Source organism: Cyprinus carpio, chromosome B18 (assembly GCF_018340385.1).
Source record: "Cyprinus carpio isolate SPL01 chromosome B18, ASM1834038v1, whole genome shotgun sequence".
Classification (NCBI taxonomy): Eukaryota; Metazoa; Chordata; class Actinopteri; order Cypriniformes; family Cyprinidae; genus Cyprinus; species Cyprinus carpio.
Genome location: NC_056614.1, coordinates 16,957,254 through 16,973,514, shown reverse-complemented (window position 1 = coordinate 16,973,514; position 16,261 = coordinate 16,957,254). Strand labels below are relative to the sequence as shown.

Below are 16,261 nucleotides of genomic sequence, written 5' to 3'. Positions count from 1 at the left end.
TTACCCGGAATATGTGCCTGCGTTCACACACAACCCGTAAAGGTCCCGTAAAGACACGTGATATCAGGGTGTGACGAGTAACCCTTACGAAAAAGAAGTTTATTCAAGTGTGCTATTAGTATACTTCTTTTAAACTAAAAAATAGGAAAGTATGCTTTTAGTTTACTTTTTATGTACTTCTCAGAAATGGGCTTTATGTACTCCTCAGAAATATACTTAAAATGACATTTAAGTATGCTTGACTTATACTTACAAAAAGTCTAAATATACTTGAACTTTACTTAAGTATACTTAATAAAATAAACTTGAAGTATACTACTTTTTGGTAAGGGTTGCTTGTTTTGAGCCTCTGATTGTTGGAGATTTCTTTGCAGAATTATGGGTAATACACCTTTTCACCAGATATTCTACTGTTAAACGTTAAAAATAAAATTACCCAAAAAAGGTATGTGTGGGTTGATGGCTTCAACAAAAGCATATACCATTTACTGACACCCTTGTAGTTCACAGTAGGTCTGTCTTTCATAGCTTAAGTTGTTTCCCTATGAATTAAAATGAACAGGATGTTTACTTCCAGAACCTGACTATGCTCTATTTGTTCACTATATGTAAAACATTCCAAATAGTTTATTTATGAGGCTCCATGACAGTTAGGATGTTGCCTTAGAAGGCAGCTATGCATGTAGGTGGCTCAGTAGGCTTAGGAACAGAGCCATGGTGTTTTATCAAAGACTTGCCTTCTGTGGTGGAGGATGGGTCATATCCACAGCACACTCTGTTGTAACAGGGCGTGTTTGGGGCTGCGTGACCTCGCCATCATTCCTCCGAGGAGTGGGCGGAATCGAGTCTGGAAGCATGATGAAGTCCTCTTTAAAAAGAGCAATCTGTACCAGGTAAAAGAGGAAATGAACACAGCTCGTCAATTCCTAGAAACTGCAAGGACATGTGCTAAACTGTGCCAGACTGTTTGTGTAGCCTGAACAGAAAGTCTCTAAAGAGAAGCACAAGCTGTATTTTTTTTTGTTTGTTTTTGTTTGCACCGACTAAATCTGAGACTAGAGGATTAAACCACTGCTTTTTAATGTGTACGTAAAATGAACCAGTACCGATAATAACAAACTATATTTTGAAATTTTCTGAAGAAATGTAAGTGGTGCATGAACAGTATTTGCAAAAATGTTTCTTGAGCAGCAATTTCTTAAGGATCCCGTGACACTGGAGTGATGGCTTCTTAAAATTCAGCTTTGCCATCACAGAAATAAACTACATTTCAAAATATATTAAAATAGAAAGCATTTATTTGAAACTGTAACAATGTTTCACAATATTACTGCATTTTGATTAAATAAATGCCACTGTTGTGAGATTTCTTAAAAACAATTTTACCAACCCCAAGCTTCTGAACAGAAGAATGTGCGAGCATTAATGTCTACTACCTTGCTTATGTCTGGCTCAGATTTGCTAGAGCACATGGTCTGGAGTTCTCTGATGAGATCCGTCTCATCATCAGAGCAGAGTGACAGACCCACAGCAACTCCTTCACCGAGTCTGCCGGAGCATACACACATAATCATTGACTAACACTGCCATCTGCTGGTAGTACATACATATTCCCACATAAATAAACACACCTTGCATGATTGACATTTGTCATTGAGTGAGAGCTTGAACTGGCCAGAGATCCTATATAATAAGAATAAAAGAACAAATTATTATGCGAATTTGTATCAACAGTAGCTTGTTGCTGTAGCAGAACTGCATAGGTATACTGCAAAATCAAAGCCATCAGTTACACCTCACCTTCTCTTAAAGAGCAGCTAGAGCTCCTCCCAGAGGCGGGGCTTACTTTCTTCCTTGGACTGGTATTGGCTCGTCTCCAAGCGCCATTATCGCGTCCTTTTCTGCCACCTTTCCTGTAGGCAGAGCCAACGGTGGAAAGATGGAAACATCCTCCCTGGAACTCTGGTAAGAACCTGTCAATCTCTAACCACACAAAGAGAAAAAGAGTCAGGAAGTACCAATAAAGACTACACTGAAAGATTTAATGGCTGACGGCTACTTTGAATGTTGTTGGAAAAAGTAGCCCAGCTGTTTTTTTTTTTGTAAAATTAGCTAAGCTAGTGTAGTTGTATTAGTGGCAACGTGTGTTCCTCAATATTTTTGATGGTGCTGTACCTGTTCTGGGCAGCGGGCAGCCCTGCAGCACAGCCTTATTCAGCAGGATATTAAGAGCTGCTTTGACTACCGCCCTCTGACCCGGGCTCAGACCTTTGTTGTTGGGAGACCGTCGCTGGGAGGGAGAGCGCTTGGCTGTTACTCTAGATATAACAGCATCCTCGACCCGTGGAACTATCACTGCGTTCCAAAGCCTCACCAGCCACCTAAACACAGAGTATCGATATAAGGTACCAGCTGCATTCTCTCTTCTCTCCAACAGTGAGTTGACACACCACACTGTATTTTAAATTGTTTAATTTTAATAGGTATAGAGTTGTTTGCACTGTGTGTTTTAGAGCTTTCACTATTATCATTTACAAGTATGCAGCACATGATTATTGAAGTATGAGTATTGAAGTTAGAAATTCCAGTATTGTGAAAACATTAGACTGATGTACTTGGGAATAGCTTGGGTCTGTTCTGGATTCACAGGGCAGGAGAGGAAGATATAGGGTCCCAACAAGGCCTCTGAGGTCCCCAGACGCGACAGGCAGGCGTTGAGCTGGTGCCACACTGAGCACACCCAAGAAAGCGATTTGTGTACAGGATCATCAGAGGTCCAGCACCGGCCCTGAGTCTGAGCAGCCACAGAGAAACTCAACTGAAGGGATGCAAATCAATATTTTCTTGCAATTGTCACCAAAGGAGTTATTTTGAACAATGTACTGATCAAACAGATGCAAAGCACCGCAGAATCATCATTAAAGTGGTCTTTTAATCCTGACATCTACTTTAGGCTTCATGAGAGTTTGTGAAAGATATAACAAGTAGCCGATTCGTAAATTAATTTTTCAATTGATGATGAATATATCAGCTCTCTGACCCTCAGAAGAGAAGAAATTGTTGAATGAAGTTGTTCTTTTTGTTTTCTTTGCGCATAAAAAGTATTCTTGTGGTAGTTGCGTTGCTGTCTATGTAGTGTCAAAAAGCTCTCGGATTTCAACAAAAATATTTTAATTTGTGTTCTGAAGACGAACGAAGGTCTTATGGGTTTTGAACGACGTGATGGTGAGTAATTACTGACAGAATTAGTTTTTTTGTTGGGTGAACTATCCCTTTAAAAGTTCCAGTATCCACTGTTTGTAATTAAAACAAAAATAACAGAATTTAAACTTATTCTTTAACAATTAGATATCGAATGATTTTTATAAAATTTATGTTGTTGTGCAGTCTCAATGTTTATTTGAATGATTCAGCAGTCTACACTACACTAAACTACACTAAATATACTAAACTATCTCAACTAAATTTAGAGCTGAATGGCTATTCTGGTGGTCTTCCCTGCAGCTCATTAGATAATAAGCAGGGCTGACCTTGTGGAGGAGTTTTCTGCGTAGATGACGTCCCAGCATGCCATTGAGGGGCTCGGTGTCCCAGCGCAGCTGAACCCAGCGGAAGTGCTGCTGTAATCGTAGCTCAGCACCCTGTAGGCGAGGCTTGGCCAGTGTGCCAATCAAAAAACTCCCTTCATGGAAATAGTAAAGCCCGTCCTGACCTGGCCATCAGAAAAGAGTTGAACTGAAATGCTCTTTCTGGTACACTGACTGTTCCAGGGATGAGTCTCACCATGGTTGACGGAGAGGGAATAGACAGATCCTCGGTTCTCCAGGGCTTCGCACAGGTCTCCCAGGAGCTGGCTGAGAGAGTGGGCTCTCTGCAGACCCTCCAAAACCACCACAACACAACGCCCAGCGCTGCCTTCATGCAAAGACACCAGGAACCCTGATACACAACACAACTCCATCAACACCAGACAAACCACTGAAATTAAAACATGTAATTATTCAAGGAATATTATTGGTTCAACACAAAAATCAAGGTCGTAGTGATTAACTTACAATAAAAGTGAATGGGGCCAGTGTTTGGAGGATTTAAAAGCAAAAATTTGACTCTCATTACTTTTAATACATATATATACATATATATTTTATAAAATAGTCATTTTATAGCATGTTAGTAAGTGTTTTTTTCACAATCATGTAAACGGTTTATGGGTACATTACTGAAATAGTGATTATTTTTGGACATTTTGTGCCTTACTTTTACTTTTTTACTTTTCATTTTTATAAGGTACAGGCCAAAGACATGCCAAATCATCAGTGGCCTACTGCAGTAGCTTCTTCCTCTGCTCCTTTGCCTACATCATCACCTGAGAAATGTGACTCCTTGACAGAGCGCTGCATGATTGAAGAGACTCTTACCACAGTTGATGAAGATCTCCAGCAGGTGCTCTTTTGATAGACCCTCGTCTATCTCCACCCTTACGACATCACAGCCAATCCCCTGGGCCTCCTTTCTGTGCTGCGAACACACACAAACACACAACAGGTGCATCATAAACATCATGACCAGTACAGATGGACGCCCACAATACATGAGACAAACGAGACACACTAATCATTCAAAATTCTTTTGAAAGCAGAACATTACTGCAATTTATTCAGAGATTTAGCTCATGTTTATCTTACTCGTTTTGAAATCTGTGACATTCAACATGAGATCAAATCTTGACTGTGTTTTCTTAATACACCGTCCCACCCCACATTTTTCTCATAGAATAACCAGTTTCACTCACAAATATCTTACATCACTGAAATAAGATTGCTTGTGATTTTTTTATACACTACCGTTCAAAAGTTTGGGGTTAGTAAGATTTTTTTATTGTATTAAAAATAAGTCTCTTATGCTCACCAAGGCCACTTTTATTGGATAGAAAACACAGTAAAAACAGTAATATTATGAAATATTATTACAATTTAAAATAACTGTTTTCTATTTTAAAATATTTTAAAATGTAATTTATTCTTGTGATGGCAAAACTGGATTTTCAGCAGCCATTACTCCAGTCTTCAGTGTCACATGATCCTCCAGAAATCATTCAAATATCGATAATATTGATTTGCACAGTATTTTTGTTTTTTAATAAGTATCAACATTGAAATTATTTGCACTGCTTTTTTTTTATCATGATGCTTCTCTTTCAGGATTCTTTGATGAACAGAAATTTCAAAAGAAAAGCATTTATTTAAATATAAATAAATAAAAAGTTTTTTTTTTGTAACTCTACAAATGTCTTACTGTCACCTTTCATCAATTAAATGCATTCTTTCTGAATACAAATATTATTTTATTTAAAAAAAAATATCTGAATAGACTCCAAATAGAATAGAAAAGACTCTAAACTGAATAGAACTGAATGTATTTAATTACATTTCATAAATGTATCAGTGTATCAATGTACATTGTGTATGAAACTCTGTTGGATTTAAGCTTTATTGTATTTAGGCCTCCTCATATCTTCAGTGTTAAATGTTAAAAAAAGTATAACATTTAAAAGTGATTCTTGACATTTTAAATTAACAAAATGCATTCACTTATTCATCCACGGAGTTAAAAACTAATATTTAAAACACTTGATAATAGTTACCTTGATATAATGAGAGATCTGGTTGGCGATGTAATCCTGAAAGCTGCCCTCCAGCCCGTGGAAGATGACATTATGGTACTGTTCCACCTGACCACACGCAAAAACACAGAGTTTATCAAAATGCACTACCATTAATACTGGTAAATATCATGAACAACAGCACATGTATTATTCATTTAGACCAGCTTCATTTTATCATTTGTGCCAAATATTTTATTTATGCATGCCTTTATGGAGGCTCGATTTCTCAAGTGTGTCTTGGAGGGTGTTTTGCTGTCTTAAGTTACTGCTTGTTGCACTGCATGTATCTTCTATTACAACATTTTAAAACACAAATAGTATCTGTTGTCCCAAGGTGCCACACTGGTGGTGGAGGCTCAAAGAATATTGTTTTGGTCCCATGGTATTATAAGGCCTTGTTTCTCTCAGCACTCTTTATCCAAACTTTAAAGATCATCCAGAGAAACTCAGACATGCTAAAAACTGATGCAGAGAGTGAGTCAGCGTACCAGGCGGACATAGTTCTGCAGCAGCTGTAGAGGGATCAGGGAGTCGTACGTCATCTCATCCAGAGTGCACTCTGACAGGCCTGACAGAAAGCAAAATCATAGCAGCCATGAGCCATAAATCAAACCTACCCAGTATACCAAAGAGCACACTGAAGCCATGGGAGATCAGGAGATCTGTGTCAAATGGATTTGAGCAAGGGCTACACAGAGTTGTTTTTGACGTGCCATCGTATGAGATGGAATATTCTGGAGCCTGGCTAAACATCAGGGTCATGTAATGAAGGGGAGCGTGGAAACACAAGAGATCTGCTGATTCTTTCTATCACAGAAGGGTATATCTTTCTCCTTTACCAACAATGTGATACATTTTACTTTACAATAAGGTTCAATATGTTAATATTAGTTAATGCATTACATATTAGGAACTATAACCAATACTGTTACTCTATTTATTAATATAATTTAATGTCAATTTCCACATAAACTAAATTTTTTTGGTTGTAATATACAAGTTGAAACATTAAAATAAAAACGGGCAAGATTTAGTTTTTTCATAAGAAATACAACTTTTTTTATTTAGCAAAGATCCATTCAATTATTTAAAAGTGACAGTTACAAAAAACATTTCAAAGAAAAGTTGTTCTTTCTTTTTATTCATTAAAGAATATTGTATAAATATATAATAGTTTTCACAATACTATTTTAAACAGAAAACTGTTTTCAACATTGATAATAATTTCTTAAACACCAAATCAGCATATTAGGGTTACATTACTGTTTAATAATTTTTAAGATGCTTTTATCCAGAATGACTTACAAAAGAGGGTAATAGAAGAAATCGAAACAACACAGTATTAAATATTAAATACACAGAATAAAATGTAGATAGAAAAGAGATAGAATAGATGGAGCTATTTATCAAAAGAAAACAATTAGGTAGAATAAAAAAAGAACAGAGAACTTTTGTTCAAGATTCTTTTTTAAAACTATTATCAATATTGAAATTAGCTCTGTTTTTATTTATTTTAATTTTTTTTGAAAACCATGATGCTTTTTTCAGCATTTATTTAAATATAAAAAATTATTACAATTATTTTAAAAAAAATTGTAACACCATAAATGTCTTACTGTCCCCTTTCATCAATTAAATGCATTCTAGCTGAATAAAAATATTAATTACTTAAAAAAAAACTGATCCTACACTGAATAGTACTGTATGTATTTGAATACATTTCATAAATGTATCAATGATTGAAAATAGAAAAGAGATAGATAGATAGAGCTAGTGTTAGAGGGTCAAGTTATTATTTTTTATAATTAAAAAGATAACAAGTACATAAAATAATGATAAAAAAAGAATAGAGAAAGAATAGGGTTTATAGGAATAGGGTTTTGTATGATGTTTTGGTTACACTTTATTTTAAGATGTCCTTATTACAGTGTAATTATACATTTAAGTACTGAGTAATGTTAATTAACTACATGTACTAACTATATGGTTAGGGTTAGGATTAGGGTTCGGTTTAGGATTACTTGCATGTAATTATGTATAATTAATTGTTATTATAATAGTAAGTACATGTAACATGCGTAACAAGGACACCTTAAAATAAAGTGTTACCGATTTTTCTTATTCTTATTCCCACCAAGGCTGCATTTATTTCATATTCATATTCAAAAAATTCAAAGCATTTAAAAATATAGTAAAAGCAATGCAATTTTAAAATATTATTACATTTTAAAATAGCTATTTGAAAGTAGTGAAAGTAGTGTGATGCATGCATTAGTTTGAAGAGACTGAATGAAATGGCTACAAAGCCCACCTTTAAGATGTATGGTAATGCGTTGACTCAGACGCTTCCGAACGAGGTCCCAAGGAGACTGAGGCAGCTCCTGCCCTGGCAACCATACAGCATCACCTGAAATACACACGCATAAAGATAACAGTTTAACTAGAGGATTTAAGAGAGGTACATCGGCTAGATTTATGTGTCCGCCTATGGTGAAAGACACGGATTTGTAATCCTAACTGACATGGGAGCAGTTTTCATCTACAGTAGTACTGTATGTCAAACTTGAAAGCTATGATAAATCAGCTTTTATCCTGCAAATCCTCCTCTCTCTCTTTTTTTCCTGTCTGTCATTCTCCTCATGTTTTGTGTCAGGAATAGTAGATAGTCATCACGTTGCTCTCTGTAGGCCAAATCGCTTCATTTAGACATCTGCTCTTGGTGTTTGGAAACATCTTGTCTTAAGGGAGGAGTTGAGTGTAAACAAAAAAAGAAGTGGTGAGAGAAAGAGTGCAAAAGAGAGAGGGAGAAGGCCAGAGGGGTGTGAAAGAGATAGGTGAGAACTTGGAGAAGGCTAGTTTATTTTCAGCAGCTCTGCATGACAACCCTCAGGTCAAGCCAAGCTCAGTTAGGCCTCTATCCCACGTCCTTCCCTACCAACACCCAAGACAAGAGCCATTTAAACTTCACGCTCACTAGAGCCAGTGTCAGGATAACTACTGAAGAGCCTACACAAGTAAATAATAGCATGTTTCTGTGGATGTGTGTGTGGTGCTGCGTTCTATATTCAGAAGTTTTATACCACAAATCATACTAATGATAGTTATATGTGATATTTATAACATATTGGGCTTTTCGGTCATCTCTTTTTTCTTGCATCTATGACAACAGCAGTATAAAATCGCTGAGGTGGGGAAATTAAAACTTGAACAGTGACCAAGAGCAATTCAGGAAGCACTGCAGCTGTTCAGGAGGCTGGGGCCATCTAAGAATAGCCACTGCAAAAGTGTGTCTATGCTACAGGTTGCATTTCAAAGAAATCATGACACGATCATGACTGCTTCTGCACTGTACATCCAAATATGTGAGTGAAAGGGTGAAGAAATGTCTAGGTCATATTTCATGTCAAAATAAATTAATTAAAAAAATGCTGTTTAGGACCATTAAGATTTTTAATTTTTTTTTCATCAAAGAAATACATTACATTTTAAAATATATTACAATAGAAAACTTGTATTTTTAATTGTAATAATATTTCACTATATTAATTTTTTTCTGTATTGTTGATCAAATAAATGCAGCCTTAATGCAGCATAAGAGACTTCTTTAAAAAAATTCTGAAATTTCATGAGATATTTGTATTATTATTAATTAAACACAACACATAACACCTAAAGTTATGGAGAGAATTAAGTTAAATGGAAGCAAATTTATCTGAATTTCTAGGCAATTAGCTAGTTATATTGTAAGATGTACAGTAGATGTGTTTACCTATAACTACAGAGGCCATGCTGTTAGAAGAGAGCCCTAAAGTGTCTGCCCTGTCCAGAGCTTCCTCCAGTTCCCAGCTCCCACAAATTAGCTGGAGGTGACTGGTCAGCAGATGACTCAAGCTTTCTGATAGTTCTTCCCAGCTAGTATGGCGCTGAATTGTAACTTTGCCAACAGCGCAGCCATCCTCCAGGAGATCCACAGGGCAAAGACGCTCCGGTGAGCTCATGAGGACCTGTACAACCACTATGTACCAGTCTAAATAGGGTAGAAATCAAAAGTTAAATGGTAAGGCAGGGGTCAATTATCAAGTTAACTATCACATTTGTAAAAAGCTCCATCGCTCAAACTATGCTTACCCAGGTTCTCTAGTAGGTCTTTGCAGTCGTCTGTGGCAACATCATGTATGGTGCGATTGCATTTATCCCTCTTCTCCATGTCCTGTTGACTGTGGTTACACAAAACCTCCAGGCATTTCTGTAAACCAGGAGACAGAAAAGCATGCAAGGCACCATCTGTGTTTATCAGTCTCCTCTAACTCTTGTTTTCTGGTGTGAAGCAGTGTACTCATCATCAAACATGTCACCTTGTAGCCCCTGGATGCAGCAATATGGGCAGCAGTCCAGCCATCCTGGTTACTGTGGTTGAGAATTTGACTGGCCTTGGTTATGCCAGGGTGTTGGAGCTCCTGGTTGGGGCCTGAAGTTGATGCAGGGAGTCCAAGGTCTGGTTCAGGAGATGGGTGGTGTAGCAGGAGCTTCAGAGTGCCCACATGACCTGAACTAACTGTGGCATGTAGAGCCGTGCAGTTGTCCTGTGAACAAAAAACACTTAAGTTGAAGGGGTAAACAGGTAGAAAAAAAAAATATTTTTGAGGAAATGCACTAATTGTGCAATTGTGTAATAAAAAAAAAATAATAATAATATGAAAATACATTTTATTATTTATGTAATTATTATTCATATTAGAATGTAAGTTTTTTCTTATTTATTTGCATTATTGTTATTTATATAATTTATTTAAAAATTCCACAATCTACCTATACACATACACTTACAATAAAGCAGATCACAAAAACTGCACAAAAGATGAACCAACCAGCTAATAAAAACCACCTTAATATAGACATTTGGAATTTCACAGGATATTTTGGGTTATGTTTAGTCTAGAAAATTAGAGCAAACTGAGAAAACATCTAGGCATTAAGTGTTTCTAAAACAGGGACCATAATTACATTCTGAGCAACACACAGACAGCGAAATACCCACGCTCATCTGTTAAGGTAACCATGGAGATGAAAAGAGGGGCAGTATTCCCTAAAGTGTTCAGGAATGCAGAATGTATTTGTGTAACACTGTCAGTGCGGATCTGAAAACTCACAGTCGTGACATGTGAACAGTCCGCTCCTGCGTCTAGCAAGACTTTCACACACTCCACATGTCCCTGTTCACAGGCCAGGTACAGAGGGGTCCTTCCCTGCGAACACTCCCTGTCCAAATCAGCTCCACATTTCACAAGAGCTTTCACACACCTACCAATGACAGAGCAGATATCATTGCATAGAGAAACACATCAGAGACATGAAATTGCGTCAACCCTGGTTACACGATTTAATCACAACTGGGCAGCGCTAAATACATGTCCAAAATAGATCCAACACATTTTGTCATTTGGATACTCAATCCACATATAAAGGTAGTCACAAGCATATATGAGTACATCACATTTTATTTTACATGCTAATCCTTCTTGATGCATACCACCTACTCACCTGTCAGTCATTTAATGCCCTAAAGCAAGGTTTTATACAAGCCTGTAACATGCAGCTTTAAAAAAACAGTCCCATATAAAAAAAAGTCTGGTCCACTTTATATTAGGTGGCCTTAACTACTATGTACTTATATCAAAAATAAGTACAATGTACTTATTGTGTTCTTATTGTATTGTAAAACACTTTTGCTGCTATTGAGGTGGGAAATGGGTAAGGTTAGGGACAGGTTTGATGGTCTGGGTAGGTTTAAGGGGGGGCTAAGGTGTAAGGGATGGATTAACAGTGTAATTATAAATGTTATTACAGACACATGCAGGTATTATTTAAAATATAACTACAATGTAAAAACATGTATGTACGCAATAAGTGCATTGCATCAAATATTAATTTCAACGTAAGTACATAGTAGTTAAGGCCACCTAATATAACGTGGGACCAAAAGTAATAAAAATGCAAGATAGATTAAAATTTGCAAAGTATACTTGGGAAAAAAAGTGACAACTTTTTGTAAAACTCAGTCTCACCTGACAACTTATGATCAGATCACCTGATATGATGCTAATAAGAGGCGCAAAACTGTCTGTTCTTGAAAACAAAATAAAAGACTTAAAATGGCACAAAAGCGAGGGAATTGAGAAGAGAGGACTCACCCATGGTGACCATTTTCAGCAGCGGCATGTAACGGCGTAAATCCTGTTTCATCAACAGCATCAGCAGATGCCCCTGAAGTCAGCAGCAAATTTAAGCAGTCTAAAAAATAGACATTAAAACATTATTTACATATTATAAATATATATTCACTGTGTATGTGTACACAAGTAATTCTAAATCTATAGAAAAACAATCACTGGATAATGTCTCATGCAAAACTTATGCAAAGCTAGCAAATTTCATTTATTTCATGCATAGAAATGCTAATCTGCCCAGCACGTACCTGTGTGTCCATTAAGAGCAGCAGAGATCAAGGCAGAGGTTAATTCATGTTGATGGTGATGAATATCCAATAGTGGATCTTGGTTAAGCAGCATAGACAATAAAGTGACATTTCCCTGGGAAGCAGCTTGGAGGAGAAGGGTTTGCCCGTCATCCAGGGGGACGGGGTCACCGCAGGTTAGCGAGGGGACTATGGAGGGACACCAGCCTGGGAGGGTTCAAGCAACAGCAGTAACTAGTGAGGCAGGGTGCTTGTATTGTGTCAAAATGTGTTCTCTGATCCAAAACATTACCCAGAAGAACGACTCCATTTGTTATTCAGAAATAATGGTGCAGTGCTGTGCAGTGCTACAACTATTTCATAGTTCAGAAACCAAATTCCTCTCCAGAGAGATGAACACACAAAAATTTGTGTTCTATAGGAAATGCAAGTAAGCCAAATTCAGTCAAAACAAAGGTTAAATGTTCATGTGATGTACACATTTTGGCACAACATTGGAAATGTATTATTTTAAAGAGTGTATCTACAATTCAAACACTCTCTCCTAGTTATCAGATCAAATGCTAGTCAACTTCATCTGTTTTTGGATCAGGTTAAAAATAAAGAGTCAAATAAAACACAAAACTCAGCCAGATAAATGAAATCAGGCAGCAGGCAGTTTATGGTACATTAATCGAAGTCACGCATCACAGATTGTGTCAGTCAAACTAAAACATTCTAAACATGAAGCAGATTGTGTGAGACACGTCAATTAGACAGCATTAGAAAGATGGGAACTACAGCAGAGAAACAGATGAATTTTGACAAAACACAGGGAATACTACTGGCTAATTGGCACCTATGAAAACAGAATTCAAATGAGTGTGGATGTAACTAGTCTAGCATCTGATTGCTAATGCTAGGGTATGTTTGTAAATAGCTTTGTCTCTAGGGTTTCTCTATGTTTATCTCAGTTAGTGGAGGGAGTTGAAGTGAGAGATTCATTGAAGTCCAGTGGAAAGCATAAGATTATTGGTTCTTTTCTGGGTTAAAATGGGCGGCAGAAAGAGCAGAGGAGCCTCAGAGAACTGCCATGGCTGAGTGGCTGCAGAGAGAGGGAGAAAAGTGCTAATTTTTAGCATTTAGCGATGACAGCTAGCTACCGACATCTCTCAGAGCTACCCTGTGGATTAGTCTCTGGTGACAATGAAGAGGAAGACTCTGCTGGAATACTTGCTCTGCTTTCACTGGTGTTACAATTGTCTTTCTCTGGTGCTCTCAGAGAGCTATGAAGAGGCCTGCAGAGACAGGGTGGTATTTCAAAATGTGAGAGAACTCTAAAGCTTCTGACACTGTTTCCAAGGGGAAAATCTAACTGCAGTTGGAGCTGTCTCATACTTTTGGCTTACATACAATGCATGACTCTTCCTAACTAACATCTTTGTCAAAGCGTTTTTGGAACTACCCTGCTGAAAAGACCAGCATATGTTGTGTTTCTTGATGTTGGTCATCAGCGTAGGATGTACTGGTGTACTTTACAAGAAAGACGGTGCTGTTTGAGCAGCCACCAGCTAGACTAACAACAAACTGGCACTAACCAGCCAGATCAGCAAGGACATTCCTGTTAATCTATGCAGGCCTTTATGGAAGGTATCTTTTTATTCTAAAATGGGTGTCCATTTCTGCACATTGAGGGCCACTGTCCTGTAGAGTTTAGCTCCAACCCCAATCAAATACACCTGAATCAGCTAATCAAGGTCTTCAAGAACACTGCAAATTTCCAGAAAGGTGTGTTGGAGCCATGCCCGGCTCCAGAATCAAATCACTGAGGGTGCTTCTTAAATTAGTGAGGGTGCTCTAACCTTAAAGGGGTCATATGATGCTGCTAAAAAGAACATTATTTTGTGTATTTGGTGTAATGCAATGTGTTTATGTGGTTTAAGGTTCAAAAAACATACTATTTTACATATAATGTACATTATTGTTTCTCCTCTATGCCCCGCCTTTCTGAAATGCATCGATTTTTACAAAGGTCATCGGTCTGAAAAAGCGAGGTGTGCTCTGATTGGCCAGCTATCCAGTGCATTGTGATTGGCCGAATGCCTCAAGCGTATGGGAAATGTTACGCCCCTTAAAGTGATATTCCAACCCAAAATTAAAATTTTGACACGGCTGATACAGAAGAGCATACGCAGCATACGGTGATATACTGTAGAGAGACACAGAGGAGACTGTTGACAAAGGAATTGTTGAGTAAAGTCATTTCTTTTGTTTTCTTCGCTTACAAAAAGTGTTCCCGTCGCTTCATATAACCCAGATTGCACGTCTGATGGCAGAAGGAGTATTCTGACAATGACTTTCATACCTTTTATGGACCTTGATATTGTTAATTACTTGGCAGTCTATGGGACAGTCACAGGCCTCCAGGTTTTCATCCAAAATATCTTAAATTGTGTTCCAAAGACGAACAGAGCTTTTATGGGTTTGGAACGACATGGGGGTAAATTTTCATTTTGGGGTGGAGTATCTCTTTAATATACTATGCCGTCTCCCAGGCCAGCAGCAGGAGACTCAGTCCAGCTGCTCTGCTCGTGCACATACCATCATCGGTTCTTTTTTACCAGTTTAGTCAATGTACTGTTAGGAGTAAATGAATAACTCTGGATATTGGTTTATATCGCATCAGAGGGAGTGTAAAAGGCATGATGACTTCTACTGTATTTTTACACGTTGTGTTGCATTGCGTTGAGTATCGCGCTGCGTAAACATAAAACCATGTCTGCATTTGTGATCTGAGAAAAAACAAACAACAAGCCTACTCTATTGCTCAAGACTCGCGTTTGAATCATCATTGGCAAATTATTTAGATTAAAAAAAAAACATATTTACAGGCTGTGAGTCAGAAGCGCCAGACTGAAAATACAACTTAACCACTGATTTCTAGTCATGTCCTCTTTTGGAAGGCCAAACAATGTAGTTTCGCTTTCACAACATAACACACAGCGACTCCAGAACATGGTGCCAGCGGCAACAGAGAGAATAAAAGTTACACCTTCTTTGTCTTAACATTTGGGGCGTTATTATCTAAATCTTCCTACATAGTGACGTAGAGATATGGGGGCGTGTTAGAACGAGCCGTTTTTGGGGTGGTGTGGTTGACTCTTAACTTTTATAAAGAATATCTCTTTGGATTTGAGACTTTAGTCTTTGCAACTTTACAGATCTTCTTTATGCACCAAGAGTTTGTAACAATTGAAATCGCATCATATGACCATTATAATATATATATTATAAGTCCGTAATTGGCTACATTGCTCAATGCAGCAAAAACATGTTGAAACAGAAATCGTTCTCCAGTGCGCAAACATAATGCACTGCCCTGGATAGTTTGCCAAATCTGCAATAAAATGCCATTATTACAGCTTTAACTGAGGGTGCTATTGTTTTCATTTGAGGGTGCATAGCATGAGTGTGCATGTCTCTAGCACGCCCCGTAGAACTACTGGTTGGAGCAAAATTTTGCAGGACATTGACCCTCCAGGAGCAGGGTTAGACAGCTATGCTCTAAGATATGAATTTACAGTTCTCAAACAAAGACATCAACAGTATATTTCAGATGTAGAAGTTCGTAATATTGTGGAGAATAAATGCAAAGAGACAATATTTAGGAATATTTAAGTACAAGATCTCGACAATTACAATTATATTGGGTTAGTTGTCTAGGAACATCTTTGAAACAATGGAATTAAACATTAAAATGCAGAGAACGACACCACATTCACAGGTTTCAAGTTTCTCTACAGCTGATAAAACAAAGAAACAGATGGTGGCATAGACACGGTGGAGTGGTTAATATAAGACATTGTGGGAAACAGGTTAGTGGTGGAACACAGGAGAGGCAGAACCATGCTGTAGGTCAATGGGAGGAAAGGGGATAGAGCAGCCTCTGGCATCAGCTTCAGAATGGGTTACAGGAAAGAACCCTAGAGAACTGCTTTGTCAAGTGAGGGTCAACCTGACCTATTCGTATCTAAAAGTGCTTTTGTGATGTCAAGAACCTGTCCTGACATGGGTGCCCTCAAGAATCTTACAGATATTCTTGGTTACGTTGAAGTACTGCATTTCAACTGGCAGGTAACCCT

The 16,261-nt window shown here is 37.7% G+C and overlaps 1 protein-coding gene across 1 annotated transcript in view; it reads right to left on the bottom strand.

The window, feature by feature from the left end:
• Window positions 1-16,261, bottom strand: part of LOC109109982 (cortactin-binding protein 2-like) — a 43,582-nt gene that overhangs the window by 1,354 nt on the left and 25,967 nt on the right. Inside the window, exons 5-22 of the mRNA XM_042744070.1 lie at window positions 12,141-12,347; window positions 11,857-11,956; window positions 10,816-10,966; window positions 10,021-10,248; window positions 9,794-9,911; window positions 9,435-9,692; window positions 7,977-8,072; window positions 6,154-6,233; window positions 5,645-5,731; window positions 4,419-4,518; window positions 3,784-3,939; window positions 3,531-3,712; window positions 2,616-2,794; window positions 2,176-2,381; window positions 1,801-1,983; window positions 1,632-1,683; window positions 1,437-1,548; window positions 738-884 (exon numbers count right to left, since the gene is read on the bottom strand). Coding sequence (XP_042600004.1) covers window positions 738-884; window positions 1,437-1,548; window positions 1,632-1,683; window positions 1,801-1,983; window positions 2,176-2,381; window positions 2,616-2,794; window positions 3,531-3,712; window positions 3,784-3,939; window positions 4,419-4,518; window positions 5,645-5,731; window positions 6,154-6,233; window positions 7,977-8,072; window positions 9,435-9,692; window positions 9,794-9,911; window positions 10,021-10,248; window positions 10,816-10,966; window positions 11,857-11,956; window positions 12,141-12,347 — 2,642 coding nt within the window. The remainder of the gene's footprint in view (window positions 1-737; window positions 885-1,436; window positions 1,549-1,631; window positions 1,684-1,800; window positions 1,984-2,175; window positions 2,382-2,615; window positions 2,795-3,530; window positions 3,713-3,783; window positions 3,940-4,418; window positions 4,519-5,644; window positions 5,732-6,153; window positions 6,234-7,976; window positions 8,073-9,434; window positions 9,693-9,793; window positions 9,912-10,020; window positions 10,249-10,815; window positions 10,967-11,856; window positions 11,957-12,140; window positions 12,348-16,261) is intronic.